The following is a 15,757-nucleotide window of genomic DNA, read 5'->3' as shown; positions in this document are numbered from 1 at the left end:
ATGCCTGTTCCATAAGATTTATCACTCTAAGCCTACATTCCGCCAAGCACTATTTTCTGAACCATTTTACGTATCATCACGCAGCGATCATCAATTAAAAGTTGGGACCCCTGATTGATGACCTTTAATGCCTCTTTTTTGCCTCAAACCTCGATTGACTGGAACCGCCTTCCCGCAGCCATTGTCACAATCAATGCGTCAGATAAATTTAAGATTGCCATTACTAACCTGTTACATTATGCTTAGCAGTAAGTTGGTGTATTGTTTGCCTTTTCCTTGATATGTGTTTTATTCCAAGTGCAGTGCCATTACAAACCCGTTAAATGATGTTTAGTAGTTATTTTGTGTATTTTTTACCTTTTCATAGTTACTTGCTTTGTTCTATTTACTGTGCCCCACTCGTCTCTGTAATGCCTTCGGGCCCTGAGAGACATAATAAATGAAATGAAATGAAGCTGTACTTCGTAACAGCTTTTTGCTCCAGCTACCATCTTTCGTTTCGAAAGAACATAAATAATTGAATTGAATTGAATTAAGTAATTAAATTGCCCATCGAAAGTTTGCCTTCTTGTTGCAGTGCAGAAAGCTTCGTCCAAATGGCGAGCTAGAGACGTGCTATTCGTGTAGAGCTCGCCAACATATTAGGCGCTGCAGAAAATTGGCCATATGTTATAAGTCCTTATTTAGAACTATCTTTGTTCCCGTCCCGCCTATTCAAAAGCTCAGAGGAAGAGCTAGAGCACGCACCTGGTCTCGCCACTGGCAGTCCGAGTGATTGTGGTGCAACGTTCTACAGTAGGAGAGAGGGCGAGTCAGCGCGAGGTTCCACGTCTCAAGGCTACGTGCGTGCCCTTCCATTCAACAGAATTACGCCCGAGTTGCATTTCTGTCGGTTTTACGTTTTGAATCTGTCACCACGACAGCTTTCATTCCTAATGTTAGGGGTATCGTAACTGGTATACTATCCGCAAATCCTACGCTCTATGAATGGCGGGGCAGCAGTCCCAAGATGGCGGAAGAGGCGAGGATATATTCTCAATGATTTCCCGCGCGTCTGCTTGCTGACGAAAGTCAGAGTGCTAAAATTAATTTCTTTGGCTATAGATACGAAGCGTTCAAGGCAGGAGCACATCACAGCTGACAGAGGTGTTGAGGTGAGTTAAGAAAATTAACAGGTTGATTTTCAAAAATAATGAAGCGAAAAACAATTCCTATTTAAACTTACTCGCTTTTTTTTTTCCCCGTTTCAACTGCGTGATGGACGAACGAGCCAACCAGAACCACCCGGTAACAGCGGCACCAAGGCCGACAGACCCTGATACGATCTCCGCCGCCGTTCCCGCTTGCCTGGTTCATTGTTTGTCCTCGAGAGAGCGAGCAGCGGCATGGAGTTGGCAATTGCTGCTAACCAGTTTCATAGATGCCCCGTGCTGCAGAGCCCACCTTGGGCAGAAATCTTCATCAACATGCAGCTCTGGGAGGGAGTGATCAGCTAATATTCATAATCAACATGTAGTGTTAGGAGGACACCGGCCCCTGTGAGGGGGATTTATCGCAACGCTGGTGCTTTACGGCCGGCATGTGCGCAGTGTTTATTATTCGTGGGAGTTCAAATTTCGCACAGTGGCTATCGACAGACGGATGCCGAGGCTACACCGAATGCGCCGCGCTGGTAGCTTGTCAAGATTTGAAAGGCACCCACCGCACTTGCAATTTGTTAGATATACTCGTCAAAGCAATATATTTTCGCGCTTGGTTCCAAATGTGGAGGCACCCCTCATTTCTAGAGTGCAAAACAAATGGAAGATATGCTCGTCATTTCTTGTGTTTCTCGGCACAAATATCAGGTCACAACGAGCGCACAAAATCGTCGCGACTTTCACAGCGATGGTCGCTTCATTTTCCTTTTTAGAGCGGGTTCTGTACCAGGCAAAACATTGGCTTCGATCAGCCACTGGATATTTTCGACCAGATGCCAAAATCTGCTACGTAGACGATGTCGTCGATGAACCGGACAGTGCATCAACCAGCGTGCACAGGGGGGGTCTGGTGCAAAAGGTAGTCGATTACTTGGTCGGTCTAACAAGCACGTGTCTTTCACTTGTGGAGATGAGAAGCCTGTCTTTGTTATCCTTGTGCCCGGAGCGCATACATTTCACTGTCATATTAAGCGTGAATGAAGACTATGACGTCAAATTCTTTGCGTGTGCTAGCGCACACTGGCGCCTGCTGGCTCATGGAAAGACTGTGCACCACTTATTATAGACACTAAAATGTTTGGTTCAGTATTCTCATAGAAGAGACAGTCTGCATACAGATTCTAACGCGAGTCACCGTGACATTCGCGCTCCGAAGGCCGCATGGCAATGAGTTCAAGAAGAAACTTTGGCAAGCAGCATTCGAAGCACGGATAATGCGGTGATTTGTGGTTGCAGATGGTATTTTGTATAATATACCATCAGTGTGACAGTAGCTTTAAACGGGCAATGCAACAATTTTAGTGCCTTGCGCAAATACCGTTAATAACGCGTCTCTAACTTTAATGACCCATGCAACACGTGTTCGTTTTTCTCCCCACGCAATAGAAGTCCCAGCAAAAATTAAAGAAAAACGAGCACCGTTCACCTACTCAACTCGCAGACAGAACAAACGGCCACGTGATGTGGAGTCGATTATATGCCGCCAATGTTGATCACAGGCACGCACTGGAGTTGGCGAGGCACAGGACACGCGCTGAGTTTCAGCCGATGTTACCGTTCGGCTATTGTCGACATTGCAACGAATGGGCACGAGCCACTATTTGAATGCGTCTCGAACCAATAATTATCATGAGCCCAAACCGAGTGCCACGTAATACTGGGGTCCAACCTATGAGCAGCATTCAAATATCGTCATTGGGGTGTACTGCGATCCCCACGTTACATTTTGCAAAGGAGAGGTTGAATGAAAATGATCGCTTTTGTCCTTGAAATTACACCGCATCAAAGGAGTTTCTTGGCCAGTGGCGCTGCGGGCGAGTATCCTTGAGTCCCACTAGTGCCAGTAAGCTCGTGTAAAGTGAAAAACATTCCAATTAAATATCGTTGCACCACCCCTTTAACGCGACCAGATCTTAAGATTGGAAGAGTCCGTTGAACACGAAACCTGCCGGTAAAGCATCGCCTCGGAATGCAGGAGAAAAACTCTCGATCACAACATAAACGCCCCCTTCTTCCAAGCACTAAAAAATGTGACACCGAGTGTAGTTCACGGTGTAGTGTAGTTACACACGGTGCACGGGCTGGTGTCCGCAGCAGTGAGTGTTCTGTCTCACTCTCGGACGCGCGTTCATCAATGCCTCATTCTGCGCATCTGCCTCGAATCTTTTATACGGGAAAGACGAGCGCGTGAGGCGCGCAGACACACACTCCCAACATTCTCCTTGATACTCGGGTAATTCAGCAATAGGTATATTGTCGCTGGGAATCGATAATACTGGTCGTGACATCACTGATAAGACACATATAGCGGGAGTCACCGAAACACCCGTTTGAAACTAGTCACTAATAGAATAAGAACGGCAAGGCGTGTTGTTTAGAAGCCCCGGTCTCCATCACTCGCTCCCTCACCTCCGTCGAGCTTCGGCAGCGCGCGCGCAAGCTCGACGTGCAGGAGACGCCGAAGCATTGCCGAAGGAAGCAAGCTCGCGCCGGAGGCGGGACATCTGGAGCACTCCCTGCCGCTCTCTCCTTGTCACTGACTATCAAAATATACGTATACAGTTGCTTAGATAATGACATCACTATATCAATGAAATAAGCTCTCTTCAAAGTTGCAACTGCCTGCAGCTGAGCTGGTTGGTTTGACATGCTGACAAATCAATGCAAGTAACACGGACGTAACGACAGAACGAGCGGGTTGGTTGGGATAAGTAAACTTGAGGAAGAAAACGAGAAGGGACGGACAAACACAAACTTTGGAAGTTTATGTTTGTCAGTCCCTTCTCGCTTTCTTCCTCAAGTTTAAAGGAGCTATGCAACAATCTTTGTACTGTGCACAAATACCGCTTAAAACGGATCCCTAACGTTAATGACCTATGAAACACGCGTTCGTTTTTCACCCCACGCAATAGAAGTCCCAGAAAAAAATTTAAGAAAAACGAGCAGCGTTCACCCCCTCAACTCGCAGCCAGAACAAGTGGTCACGTGATCTGGAGCCGATTATATGCCGCCAGTGTTGATCATAGCCACGCGCTCGGGTTGGCAAAGCGCAGGACACGCGCTGAGTTCCAGACATTGTTATGGCTCGGCTGTTGTCGTCGTTGCAGCGATTGGACACAGGACACTACCCGAATGTTTCTCGAGCTATCGATTATCACGAGCCCAAGTCGAGTGCCCGCGCAATGCTCGGGTCCAATCTATGAACCGCATTCAAATATCGTCACTTGGGTGTACTGCGATCCCCGAGTTACGTCATCAGGTTCTGCGAAGGAGAGATTGAATGGAAACACTCGGTTTTGTCCTTGAAATTACACCGCAACAAAGGAGTTTCTTGGCCAGTGGCGTTGCGTGCGAGTATCCTTGAGTCCCAGGTGTGCCAGTAAGCTCGTGTATAGTGAAAAACATTCCAACTGAATATCGTTGCACAGCTCCTTTAATTAACACGGACTGTTTCTAAAATATGTAAACCGTCAAGTGTTGTTTAAAGGACTTTTGAAAAGGGTTTCTTGTCATCGAGAGGATGTTGCTCTTTATAATACTTAAAAACTAAACATAGCTTGAGGCGATGCGAGTTTTAAGCATCGTATCCTTCCTCAACCAATGAAAGTGCGGTATTTTCCGCTAAGATCTCCGAATAGCCAATCACGATGCCAGAAACCTGAAGACGCTAAGCAAGGCCCCGCGTTTGTGAATCTCTTCAGTGGCGATAGCTCCTACAAACAATGATGCCTGGAAGGCGTTTCCGACGAGCGTGTTTACCGCCCCCAAACGAGTGGTATCTCGATTTCCACCCGGTGACGTCATAAGCGTGTCGATGATGATGATGATGATGATGATGATTTTATGGCTGTTCCCTTTGAAGCGGGCGGTTTGAATAGAAATTAGACCTAGCCGAATAAAAACGGAGAGAAAAAAAAATTGCACTACTGTTGCATTCTTCGCCACCAGTCCTCCAGCCTCCTTTTAGTCCTCTCGACTGCGTCGCTGAACTTCCAGCTGGGCTGCAGTGCCACTGCAGCGCGATTTAAGTCCGCACTGGGCCATCACACAGCATCCCTGCCTGTGTCCCCAACTCGGAAGCCGAGGGCTTCTGCGAGAAATTGTACGTGTGATTGTGCCTCGTCTAAATGCAGCCCGCTGTCTGGCGCCTGGCCCCAATCTACCGGGTGTCTTGGTACGAGACTTGAGCAGGAGAGCACAATATGCTTGATAGTTTCCTCGGTTTCGCCACATGCCCGGCATGATGTTGATTGTACCTGTTGGTCAAAACGCTGCCTGTACACTAGCGTTCTTAGCCCTCCCGCACGTGCTTCAAAAAGCAGGCGGCTGCCCAGGCTATTATCATACAGGGTTGCCTCTGTCGATATTTCATTTTTTAAGCGGTTGTACACTTGCGGGGTTGACTTTGAGCGGGCCGCCTCCGACCACTGCACAGCCTCTTCCTCGCGCACTCTCTTCCGCACCTCCAGTTCCCACTTTTGCTCTGTAGTGGCAGCCACGGGCACAGTAAAGAAGCCATATTTCTTTTCCAGCTGGTACAGTCGCTTTCTCCACTTTGTCTGTATCCCTGTCAGGTGTATGTACACAAATAGTCGTTTGGCCCACCGTCCTCGGTCCATGAGTCGCAGACGCCCGTCGTAGCCGATCTTGCTAGCTGCTTCTCTGGCTTCAAACGATGACCATCCAAGATCTCCTTGGACCGCTTCGTTCGCCACCATGCCATGACAGCCTAGGGCCTGCCTCCCAACTTCGCGCCGCCGGCGCTCCAGAATGTCCCTCACGTCTCCAGAAATGCACACAACAGCATTAGCAAACGTTAGGCCAGGGACCATGGCTGCTTTCCAGAGTTCCCTTGTAACCAGAAATCGATTGCAGCTCCATAGGTTACGCTTGCGAAGGACACTGGTGTTTCGCACGGCCGTCTTTCTGAGGTGGAGATGGTGTTCCGCTAGGTATTCTGGCTTATTTGTGAGTAGAATACCCAGGTAGTTATAGGTGCCTTGCAGGGGGACTCATTCGCCCTTCAGCACGCAGTGACCAAGACGCGGCTCTTCAGGTCCGGCTAGTTGCACGACTGCCGACTTTTTGCTGTTGAAGCGAAGGCAGCGCGCATCCGCGTCTTCTACACAAATGACTAAAAGCTGCTGTAGTGACTCTACACTTTCCCCTGTAAGTACGATGTCATCCGCAAAGGTGAGACCTGGTAGCGTGCAGTCCACTGGCTCTCCTTTTTACTAAATGGGTGAAAGAGAATCCTACCCCCGACTGGAGCAAGCGCCTCTCTAGCCCCGACACATAGAGTATATATAAAAGAGGAGAAAGCGGACAGCCTTGTCGTAGACCTCTTGTTACAGTCACTTGCTCCTATTTGGCACCATTCATCTCTGTTGTCACCGCGTTGCCCGAATACAGGCATCGGACGAGGGCCAACCACTGCCGTGGCATGTCTAACTGTTCTAGGTGCTGGAGCAATAACTCGTGGGGTACACTGTCGTAAGCTTTCGCAATGTCAAGGAAGCAGCACAGGAGTTTTCTTCCTTCCTTGCGGGCGACCTCAATACACTGGGTGATCGTAAAAATGTTGTCCTCCAGTCGGCGACCCCGACGGAAGCCTCCCTGCAGCTCCGTTAACACCCCATTCTCCTCTGCCCATGCTGCCATGTAATCTTTCACTATATGTGCGAAGGCTCTGTAGATGGTGGAAGTCACTGTAAGTGGTCGATAGTCCTGAAGATGTTGTCGGTTGCCTCCCTTCTTAGGGACCAAGACAACTCGACCAAGCCTCCAGTCTTGGGGCACGGGTTCTGAGCCACCGAAATTGCACTGAAGATCTCTGCCATCTGCTGCCTTGTCTTCGTTCCCATCGATTTAAGAACCGAAGCCGGAATCCCGTCCAGGCCCGGAGACGTAGAGGTCTTCAAATGCGCGAAGGCCCGTAAGAGTGTCACCCACCAGATGACCTCCTCCTGCGAGTGTTCTACTGTGTGTAGCGTCGGTTGAAAGTTTCCTGCTTTCACTGTTCTCAAATGTCTCCATGATAGTCGCCACTGTCCGCTTGCTCAAATAAGTTCGCCGTGGGCGTTGATATCGTTCCTGTGTCTTTTTCCAAGTGGCCTTGCTGAAGTCCAGCCTGAGGCGATTATGATCACTGCCAAGGCTGTGCTCGCCGCCCTTGTCTGTCAAAACTCGAGCAATTCTTTTCCCGAGACGGTGAGACGCTAAAGCATAAACAATACAGGTTTTGCTTCCTCGAGCGCACCATGTGAACTGTCCCTCACATGTTGACCGCAGGTTGAGTACCTCAAGTTGCAGCTCTTCCGCTAGCCATAGGAGCCGCTGCCCATTACTGTCCTCCCACCCGCCCAACTCACCAAGATGGCCGTTGAAATCTCCCATGATCAAAATATTCTTACCGACGCCGAGGGTCTTCGCATCACTGGCAATACATGTCACACTCGCTTGGTTCTCATCCTCCCGCGCACTTCCCACAGCAAGATAAACCACGCACACTGCCACTGGATACTGTAACAGTTCTCCTGTCACCTAGATGTGGTCTTGGCAGGTCTTGTTTTCCCTCTGCCAGGATGCCGAGCTGCGGCATAGGATTCCTACACCCCCTCCTTTTCGCTGACCTTCCTGCCGGTTGCACCCGGTCCACTGCCAGTCCGGGTGAATAGGCGGTTCCTCAAGGTCACGAAGGTGTGTCTCTGCAACCCCAAAAAGCACAATGCTCTCAGGGTCCATCGCTTGATAGAGCTCCTGCCATTTCTGCTCCCGTCTTGCTCCCTGTCACGCTCTCGCCTGTCGCGATCCTGGCGGCGTTACAGCCGCGGCGGTGGAAGTGACAGGCGCCTGTTCTGCCGCACGTCGCTCTGCAGCTGGACAATCCACAGAAGCCTTGGCAGCCTGGAGTTGGGACGCCACTATGGCAGCGACACTCGCGCTCGTTCGTGCTTTTCGCCAGCTATTTCTATGACCAACGGCCATGATCGCCACGTCTGACAGCACGGCATTCGGGTTTTTGCCACTTTAGAACCACTTTTCGATGCGTGCGCTGAATAGGACCCCAAAGTTGCCAGTCGGAGATGCGTTCTACGCACCGTGCTAAAACTTGCTTCTACTTTTACCGTGATAGGGACAGTGACGCGACATGTCTTCTTTGTGTAGGGACTGAACGTAGGTTTAAACTTTAAAGGGCCAGACCCTCTGCCTATTTGCCTAATATCTCGTGCTGCAAAATACCGCATGGGAGCGTTGCTGAGATGTTGCTGTTTGGTTAAGAAGTTTGCTCTCTCCATACGGTTCAATTAAAGTCTGAATTGCGTGTCCATTGCGCGTAAAATCGAGACAACAAGACCAAATGATCACCCTCGATAGTGACCGTTCTTCGGTAGTGACAACCCGTTCCTTGTCGAATCACTCGAAGTCACCAAAGACATCAGATAAAAAAAGAAATAATATACAGGGCGCTTTGTTTGAAGCTTTACAGATTTATTTTTAAAAAAAGCCGCGAAATCTGGACTTGTGGGATTTGTGCAGGTTGGGGAGGGGGAGGGGGGAGGGCATAATATAGGTGTCTACTCGTAACTATCAGACGGCTTAGTAAGTAAATTTTGTTAATTGACTTTTTAATTAGAAAAACAGACACGTGCTTCCAACTAGAAGCTTTCTGGGCGTCATAGAAAACCAATAAATAAACTCTTTTTAGGAAGACATAAGACAGGGGCAAAATTGTTCGGTGTTCCGTGGAAACGCTTTATTTGGATGCGTTTCTTGGTTTCGGTTTCTTATCGGAGCGAATCTCTGCGCCCCACGGTCCAGCTCTCCAGTGGCTGTGACGCGCAACAGACGTGCGCCCTACTTCCATCCTACGTGGAAGGCGAGGAGGCGACTTCGCGCCGGGACCATCGGGGAGCAGGACCAAGAGCCCAAAGATCCGCTCCGATAAGAAACCGAAACCTGGAAACACGTCCAAACTAAGCGATTATTTTTGTTCAGAACGCCGTAAAACGTTGTTTTTGTTTTGAATCTTCCTAAAAAGAGGTTATTTAGTGGTTTTCGATGATGCTTTTCAATGTTCTTATTGGAACCATATGTGTATTTGCACTAATTAAAAAGTTAATTCACAAGTTATACTTAATTAGCCGACTGACCGTTAGATCGAGCCTGGTCCGAAAGAACCAGGCTCAATCTATAATATGCCGTAAAAATCGGCGCCTACATAATAATCTCAACTTTTCGTCAAGGGTGTATTTCACAGGTCAATTTTGTTTTGAAAAATTACAAAGCATAGCTTTGTTTCTGTAAAAAATAAGGCCTTAAAACCTGCCAAGGTCAACGGCGGACGGCGACGCAGACGAGTCAGTCGAGGGGCGGGGCTCGTCTGGTGCAAGTGTTGATAGATGGCGCTGCCTCTTATCAAAACTGCTCGCGACGATCATGGTCTAATTAATTGAACATACTACTTTTGCAATGTACCTTTGGTTTAAAAGGAAATGCAGACAATGAAGACATAACTTTAAGTGAAAAAAATTTAAAAAAAAATCCGGTTGCATAACGACGGCCCTCTTGCTGCCGACGGATTTTGTCCGAGTGTTGTCTGCTCTCTTTCGATGGACGACTACACCTTAACCGTGTTGAATTAACCTGAGACTGGGGTAGAGAAGAAACATCTACCCCAGTCTCAGGTTAATTTAACATGGTTAATATTCACCAGCTCGCCTGCACCCTTATGATTTTTTGGCTACACCTTGCCACGTTGCTCCCAACGCCATGTATCAATATGTGCGCCCAAACTCCCCCCCCCCCCCCGCCCCCCCCCCCTACACACACTCGACTCGGCTGTCTGCACTGCCGTCCACCGTTGTCCCCAAAGTGTATTTTTTGTTTGCCTTATGTCTTACTGAAAGGAGCTACGCTTTGTAATTTCACAAAATAAAACCGACCTGTGAAATACACCATTGACGAAAGGTTTACATTGCTTCGTGCATGCGCCGATTTTTATGGCTCATTTCAGATCTATCTTGGTTATTTCGGACACCCTATTCTTTGTGGCAGGTAAGAAAACCAGATCGAGCTCCATCCGGAACGCCCAACACTCTTTCCACTTTAGTAAACCAGACGCCAGAGAGGAGGAAAGTTGACTCTTCGCCTTCTCTCTCGAGTTCTCTCTCACAATCACTCGGCGCAAGTAACCAGAAAAAAAAAAAAAATAAGGGCTCTTTGGGAGGAGCTTGTGCTGCTTCAATTAAATTGCAACGGAGTCTAGGGCGTTCCCGAGAAAAAATAGCGGTGTTTCTCGGCCAGGGTAAATAACCTATGCAACTTAGAAAGCTCAAACCCCATGGGAATTTGACGCAAGCGGCTGGGATAGAACGCGAAAGTTTCCGAACATAACACTACTTGGATCAAACATCGTTGAGAAACACCAAATATTTCTATGAGCCGACGTTCACCTAAGCCTAATATTGCCACAACAAGAACTGCGTTGCTGGTGCCTGCAGCATCTGTTTCAATGCAAAACTCTCGTCACAAAGAAAAAAACATATACTTATTTACAATCTTTTTAGTTTTTTTTTTTTTTTTTTTTTTTAGTTTTCACTAATATAAGTCCCACTACTCCTCACAAAGACACTTCGCGTTTTGAGTAGGCTTAGGGGGACGGCCGCTCGTTTAGAGATTTAGTCTCCTCAGCGTCCTGTTCGCAAACTTTCCCGTTCTATCCCAACCACTAGTGTCACATTCTCACAGAGTTTGAGCTTTCTGCGATGCAAAGTTTATTTACGCGGGCCAAAAGAAAAACACAGCTCTCTTTTCTCAGGAACGCCCAGTATATACAAGTTTCGTACGATGCAATGCGTTTTCACTTACCATGCGGTCCGCAGCGGAGTCCACGACGCAGTGGAGGTACACCGTCTGCCCCAGTTGCGTGGTGACGTTGCGGACGTTGGGGCTCTTGAGGAGGTGCTCGTACTCGCCGGGGCTCAAACCCCGTGCCAGACTGCCGCCCGGGAGGAGCAGGAGCCGGCCCGGGGCGCGGCTCTGGCCTCGGCCAGGCACCTGGGCGTTCCGGCCGCCAGCGCCAGCTAATAAAAGAAAAACAAGAAGAAACAAGAGAAAGAGGGGCGTTAGCGAGATTCCAGGTAAGTGAGAAGTCTGGGTAGATGCCGGCACTTTCTAGGGCACAAGGCCGTAGTTCTCAAACCTTAGGTGTTGGAGGCCAATGCAGTGCACTTATTGGACTACACTGACTGCAAGCGCTGGCCGTCCGTAAGTGACGTGGAATCGTTGGCGCTATGACATTGCTACGCAGGAGGTGTCGAGGAAATGTGGCGCTTCTCAAGTTACTGCACGTTGTAAACAAAAAGAGACCCATTAATTTTAATACAAAACTCAACGAAACCCGGAATCAGCTCGATTTCATAGCAGAGCGAAACACCGGAAGGCCCGAAAAGTCAGACGAGCATTAATAAAAAAGACAGAAAAAGATATAATGTATATACAGATGAAAGACGTCGGTATTCAGATTGAGATAAGGTAAGTGAGAAACTGAAAAGAACCGAGACTACGCAAGAAACAAAAAAATGAACTGATCCCGAGCTGACAAATCCCAGTGGTTCGGCATTTTCTGCTTTGCCGAAACAAACACCAGCCGAAGGGAAATGAGCTTGCCTCCTGCGCACACCCGGGGAAATTTACAACGCCGCCAATAAATCCGGTCTATGCGTTTTCTCCGTTCCCACGCCGAAAAAGAAAGCCATTGAGGACAAGGAAAGTGGTTTTCTCGAAGAAGACGCAATTGCCTCGATGGCACTTGCATCGGAAAGTGGAGATTGGCATCGAAGCAAACCACGGAAAAACACCTCATATTTTGTCTTCTTTATTTTTTTTTTATTTTGTCTGCAATTCACTCTTCTTTTACGCGTCTCAACTATACATGTTGTAACATTAAGAAAAAAAGCTAGTTTTGCGCAGTATTCATTCCCCGCTCGAAGTAGTTCTTACATCACTTGGTTGTCGAAGGAAGAAACGATGCTTTCATCATTTCATTTCATTGATTTCATTTATTATAACTTAAGGGGCAAATAAATGAGGGGGTAGTATATGACACTATACAAAGGTAGAAAGCAACTTATCAAACGCTGTTCGCCTTCGGTAATTATTTGCAACATTATAATGAGAAAACGCATGTCGAGTGAGCTCTGTTGAAAAAAGATATAATCAACTATTGTTAAGGGATTCCGATAATACATGTCATTCACTTATATACAAAATGAGGAACGAATTTTTAAAAGCGTTAGTTCAGACAAAAGGAAGCTGATGACTATGCTCACAACGAAGGGAGATACTAGAAGGTGAAAATAATCCGCGACAGACGTTTTTTTAAAAAAAGATAATATAATTGAGTTTTTCTTTTTTTTTATTGAAATGCTTGAGGTTGATTAGTCGTGAAGAATGAAGCGGGCCACCCGGTTCTGAATTGATTCCAACATGTCGGAGGGATAAGTTTGATGAGGGTTCCAGAGGGTGGAGGCATATTCCAGTTTCAATCTGACGAGGGTGTGGTATGACAGCTGTTTGACTTTTGGTGAGGTTTTTTTAAAGATCCCGTCTTAGAAATTCTAAAGCTTTATTTGCTCTTGAAGCAAATTTTTTAACATGAGTCTTCCACGACCTGCCGGAAATTAAATGAACGCCGCAATATTTAAAGCAGGAAACTTTGTTTTGCTTTTTACAGTGGATGGTGATCAAGTTGATAGGAATAAGTGTTGGGATTACGTGATTCGGAAAACAATACCGATTCCGACTTAAGGTGATTAATAATTGTGAGCCACTCTGCACACCATTTCTGCATCAAGCATAAGTCGGCTTGCAATGCCTCGCAATCAGCTTCGCTGGTAACAGCGCGCGATAAATAACAACACAGTCGGACTGTTTTTTAAGTTGGCAACCAATATCATTAATGTGAACGAGGAAAATTAGTGGGCTCAGTACGGTTCCCCTGGGTACTCCTGAAATTACTTTTAAAGACTAAGAAGTTGCCTCAGCAAGCCAGACAAACTGGGTAGACTGAAATGTATGTTTACGTCTTGATGAAAGAACCTAAGGCTTTTCGAATAAAATCTAAGTTTAGCTGATCTAAGAATTTCTGATCTACATACATCTCAGTTCAGCAAACGATATAGAAAACTGGTAACGTTATGCGAGGCGCAGGATTTTTTTTATTTACATGTAATTAGTTTTTTTATTGTTTCTTTGCTTTTTTTTTTTCTTTTTACGCTGGCCGCATTTTGCAAACGATAAGGCGGAAAATAGACGGTGCAAAAAACAGAAAACAAATCGTACCAATGCAACGCAGGCAACTATTCGAGAATGAAGTGCTTTAGTAGTGCGTCGTTAAATATAGTCAAGGAGCCGTGTGCTTTCATTTGAAATTAAACACGCGCGTCGAAGTGGATTTTTTTATTTGCCTTAAAACATATCTGGGGTATCCCGATTTCGCAATGCGAAAAGCCAATTTTTAACATATGAAAAAAAAAAAAAAAAAAAACGTTCAATTTTCTTCAGGAAAATATTGAAGTAAAGTAAGGTGAAATGCAACATTCAGGCTGCCTGATTTGAGTACCCAGGTCTGTCAGCTGTTATAAATAGGTGAAAACAAAAACATTCACACTCCTTTTTCTCGTAGATGACGCATGACCTAATTTTTCCTTTATATTAAACAGCGTTGGCATATTTGTTGCCAGAAATAAAGAAAAAACGCCAAACACCGCGTCTTCGGCGTTTTGGTTAGATATTTGGAGCACTGTATCTTAGAATTCATCATACATTTTGCTTGCTTATTAAATACTATACGTGTCCAATTGACTGGAACCGCTTTAGTTTAATTTATTTTCAAGAAAATCTTATGTTGAGTTTAAAATTTCCTCAGAAACTAAATTTAGCCATAATTTGAAACCTCGTTATTCATAAAACACACTTTTTTATTTGTTTCTCAAGGCTTGATTTTTTTGTCTCTCGTCTGATTGATTGATTCATTCATGAAGTCGAGTGATACATTGACTGTGGACTTAGAATTGTTTGATTCGTAGAGTCGCTGACACACTAATCATATGTCACACACACAAAAGAAAAAAAAACGCGGTCTTCGCTGTAGACATGTACGGCAGGATGTTCAAGCATGTTTGAGTTACCTTTACCTAATACAAATGTATGATACTAACGTTTCTCAAGAGAGTTTTCATAATAACCAGCGTGACATAATACATGAAAAAAATACCGCTCAGCCAGTGTCTCCGCTCTCTTTTGTGTGATGTACGAACAAAGTGACTGCGTCTTAGTGCATTGATTTATTCGTGGCTTATTTGAAAATTCAGTGGTCTTTATCCGGCGCACCTTTGAGTATAGCCTCATTATCGACGCTACTAGTTAAAAAAAAGACTGAAATAGTAACTTTTCTTAATATCGCAATTTTAAAAATTTTAGAAAAAAATGTGTTTTATGACACCGTAATTCATCGAAAGCAAACACAAAAAAAAAAAGACTGTTTAATAAACTCAGATTCCCGATCTTTTCGGGCAGAATGCTCGAGACTTGAGTAAGAATTCTTATATTAGAGAGCGAATTAAACTTTTTTTAATTTGGTTCTTGGCGCAAATATGTTTAAGTAAAACTCTAAATTGGCGTTTTGTTGTAGATTCAAGCCAGGTGAACTTGATCCAATCACCAGGATCAACCGAAACGCTAAATACTCTCCACGAAAAGCTAGCATCTGAACGCTTCTTGGATCCTTGAGAACCTCTCCTTTTAATTCTGGTTTGTGATGCAGAAGTTCATTAGATGATACCCAAGTGGTGTTTAAACATACCCAAGTGGTGTTTAAACATCTGCGTAGCACTGGTGTTACGGGCATGCTAAGCGGAATATAAGCCAAAAGTCATTGGGAAAAAAGGCGAAGAAGTTCGCATTCCCGGACTTGCACGTTCCGCTAAGCATTCGCCCTAACAGCGTTCCTTATTCCTCATCGACCATAGGCACAAATACCACTTGAAAGCTCCGTAAGGCAGAGGCACTGGCTGAGCAAACTCTGACTGATCCAGCGTGTTAAACATTGCGTATATACGAGGACAGTTGACGAGGCTCGAACGAAACAAATGTTGGCCAACCAGGTGCACCTGGCATGTCTGCGAATAGCGTTTGTTCTTTGCTATTAAAAGAGAGGAGAGAAATATAATGTGCTTCTTAAGATCACGCGGAACGCTACAGTGCAAAAAAAAACATAAACGCTTGCCAGACACTTTTTCTGGAGATGATGCAGAAAAAGTGGCGGCCCGTAACCAATCACATGAAGTAACGGGCCGCCACAGCCAATAAACAGGCTCAATAGAAAAAAAAAGTGGTTGGACGAGAACCCCATCGGCGCGTTGATAATGAGCATGACGTTTTAGTTACGCATTGTTACTGTGTACTTCTCGTACATTGAATCAAACCGTCTTTGTAGAACGTTATTCCCTGAGCGCGTTCCCTAAAACGCGGAGCTTGGCTCAAAAGGAGCTATA

General features: G+C 46.0%; 1 protein-coding gene across 1 annotated transcript in view; it reads right to left on the bottom strand.

Annotated features, from left to right (window-relative positions):
* LOC8033577 (kin of IRRE-like protein 3) overlaps positions 1-15,310 on the bottom strand; it is a 60,452-nt gene extending 45,142 nt beyond the window's left edge. The window contains exons 1-2 of the mRNA XM_040214273.3: positions 15,205-15,310; positions 11,070-11,284 (exon numbers count right to left, since the gene is read on the bottom strand). Of these exons, the coding sequence (XP_040070207.1) occupies positions 11,070-11,284; positions 15,205-15,310 (321 nt within the window). The remainder of the gene's footprint in view (positions 1-11,069; positions 11,285-15,204) is intronic.
* Positions 15,311-15,757: the final 447 nt, after the last annotated feature.

This window comes from Ixodes scapularis, unplaced genomic scaffold (genome assembly GCF_016920785.2).
Source record: "Ixodes scapularis isolate PalLabHiFi unplaced genomic scaffold, ASM1692078v2 ptg001192l_1__unscaffolded, whole genome shotgun sequence".
Lineage (NCBI taxonomy): Eukaryota > Metazoa > Arthropoda > Arachnida > Ixodida > Ixodidae > Ixodes > Ixodes scapularis.
Note: the sequence above shows the minus strand (reverse complement) of the source record. Positions and strands in the feature narration are given on the sequence as shown.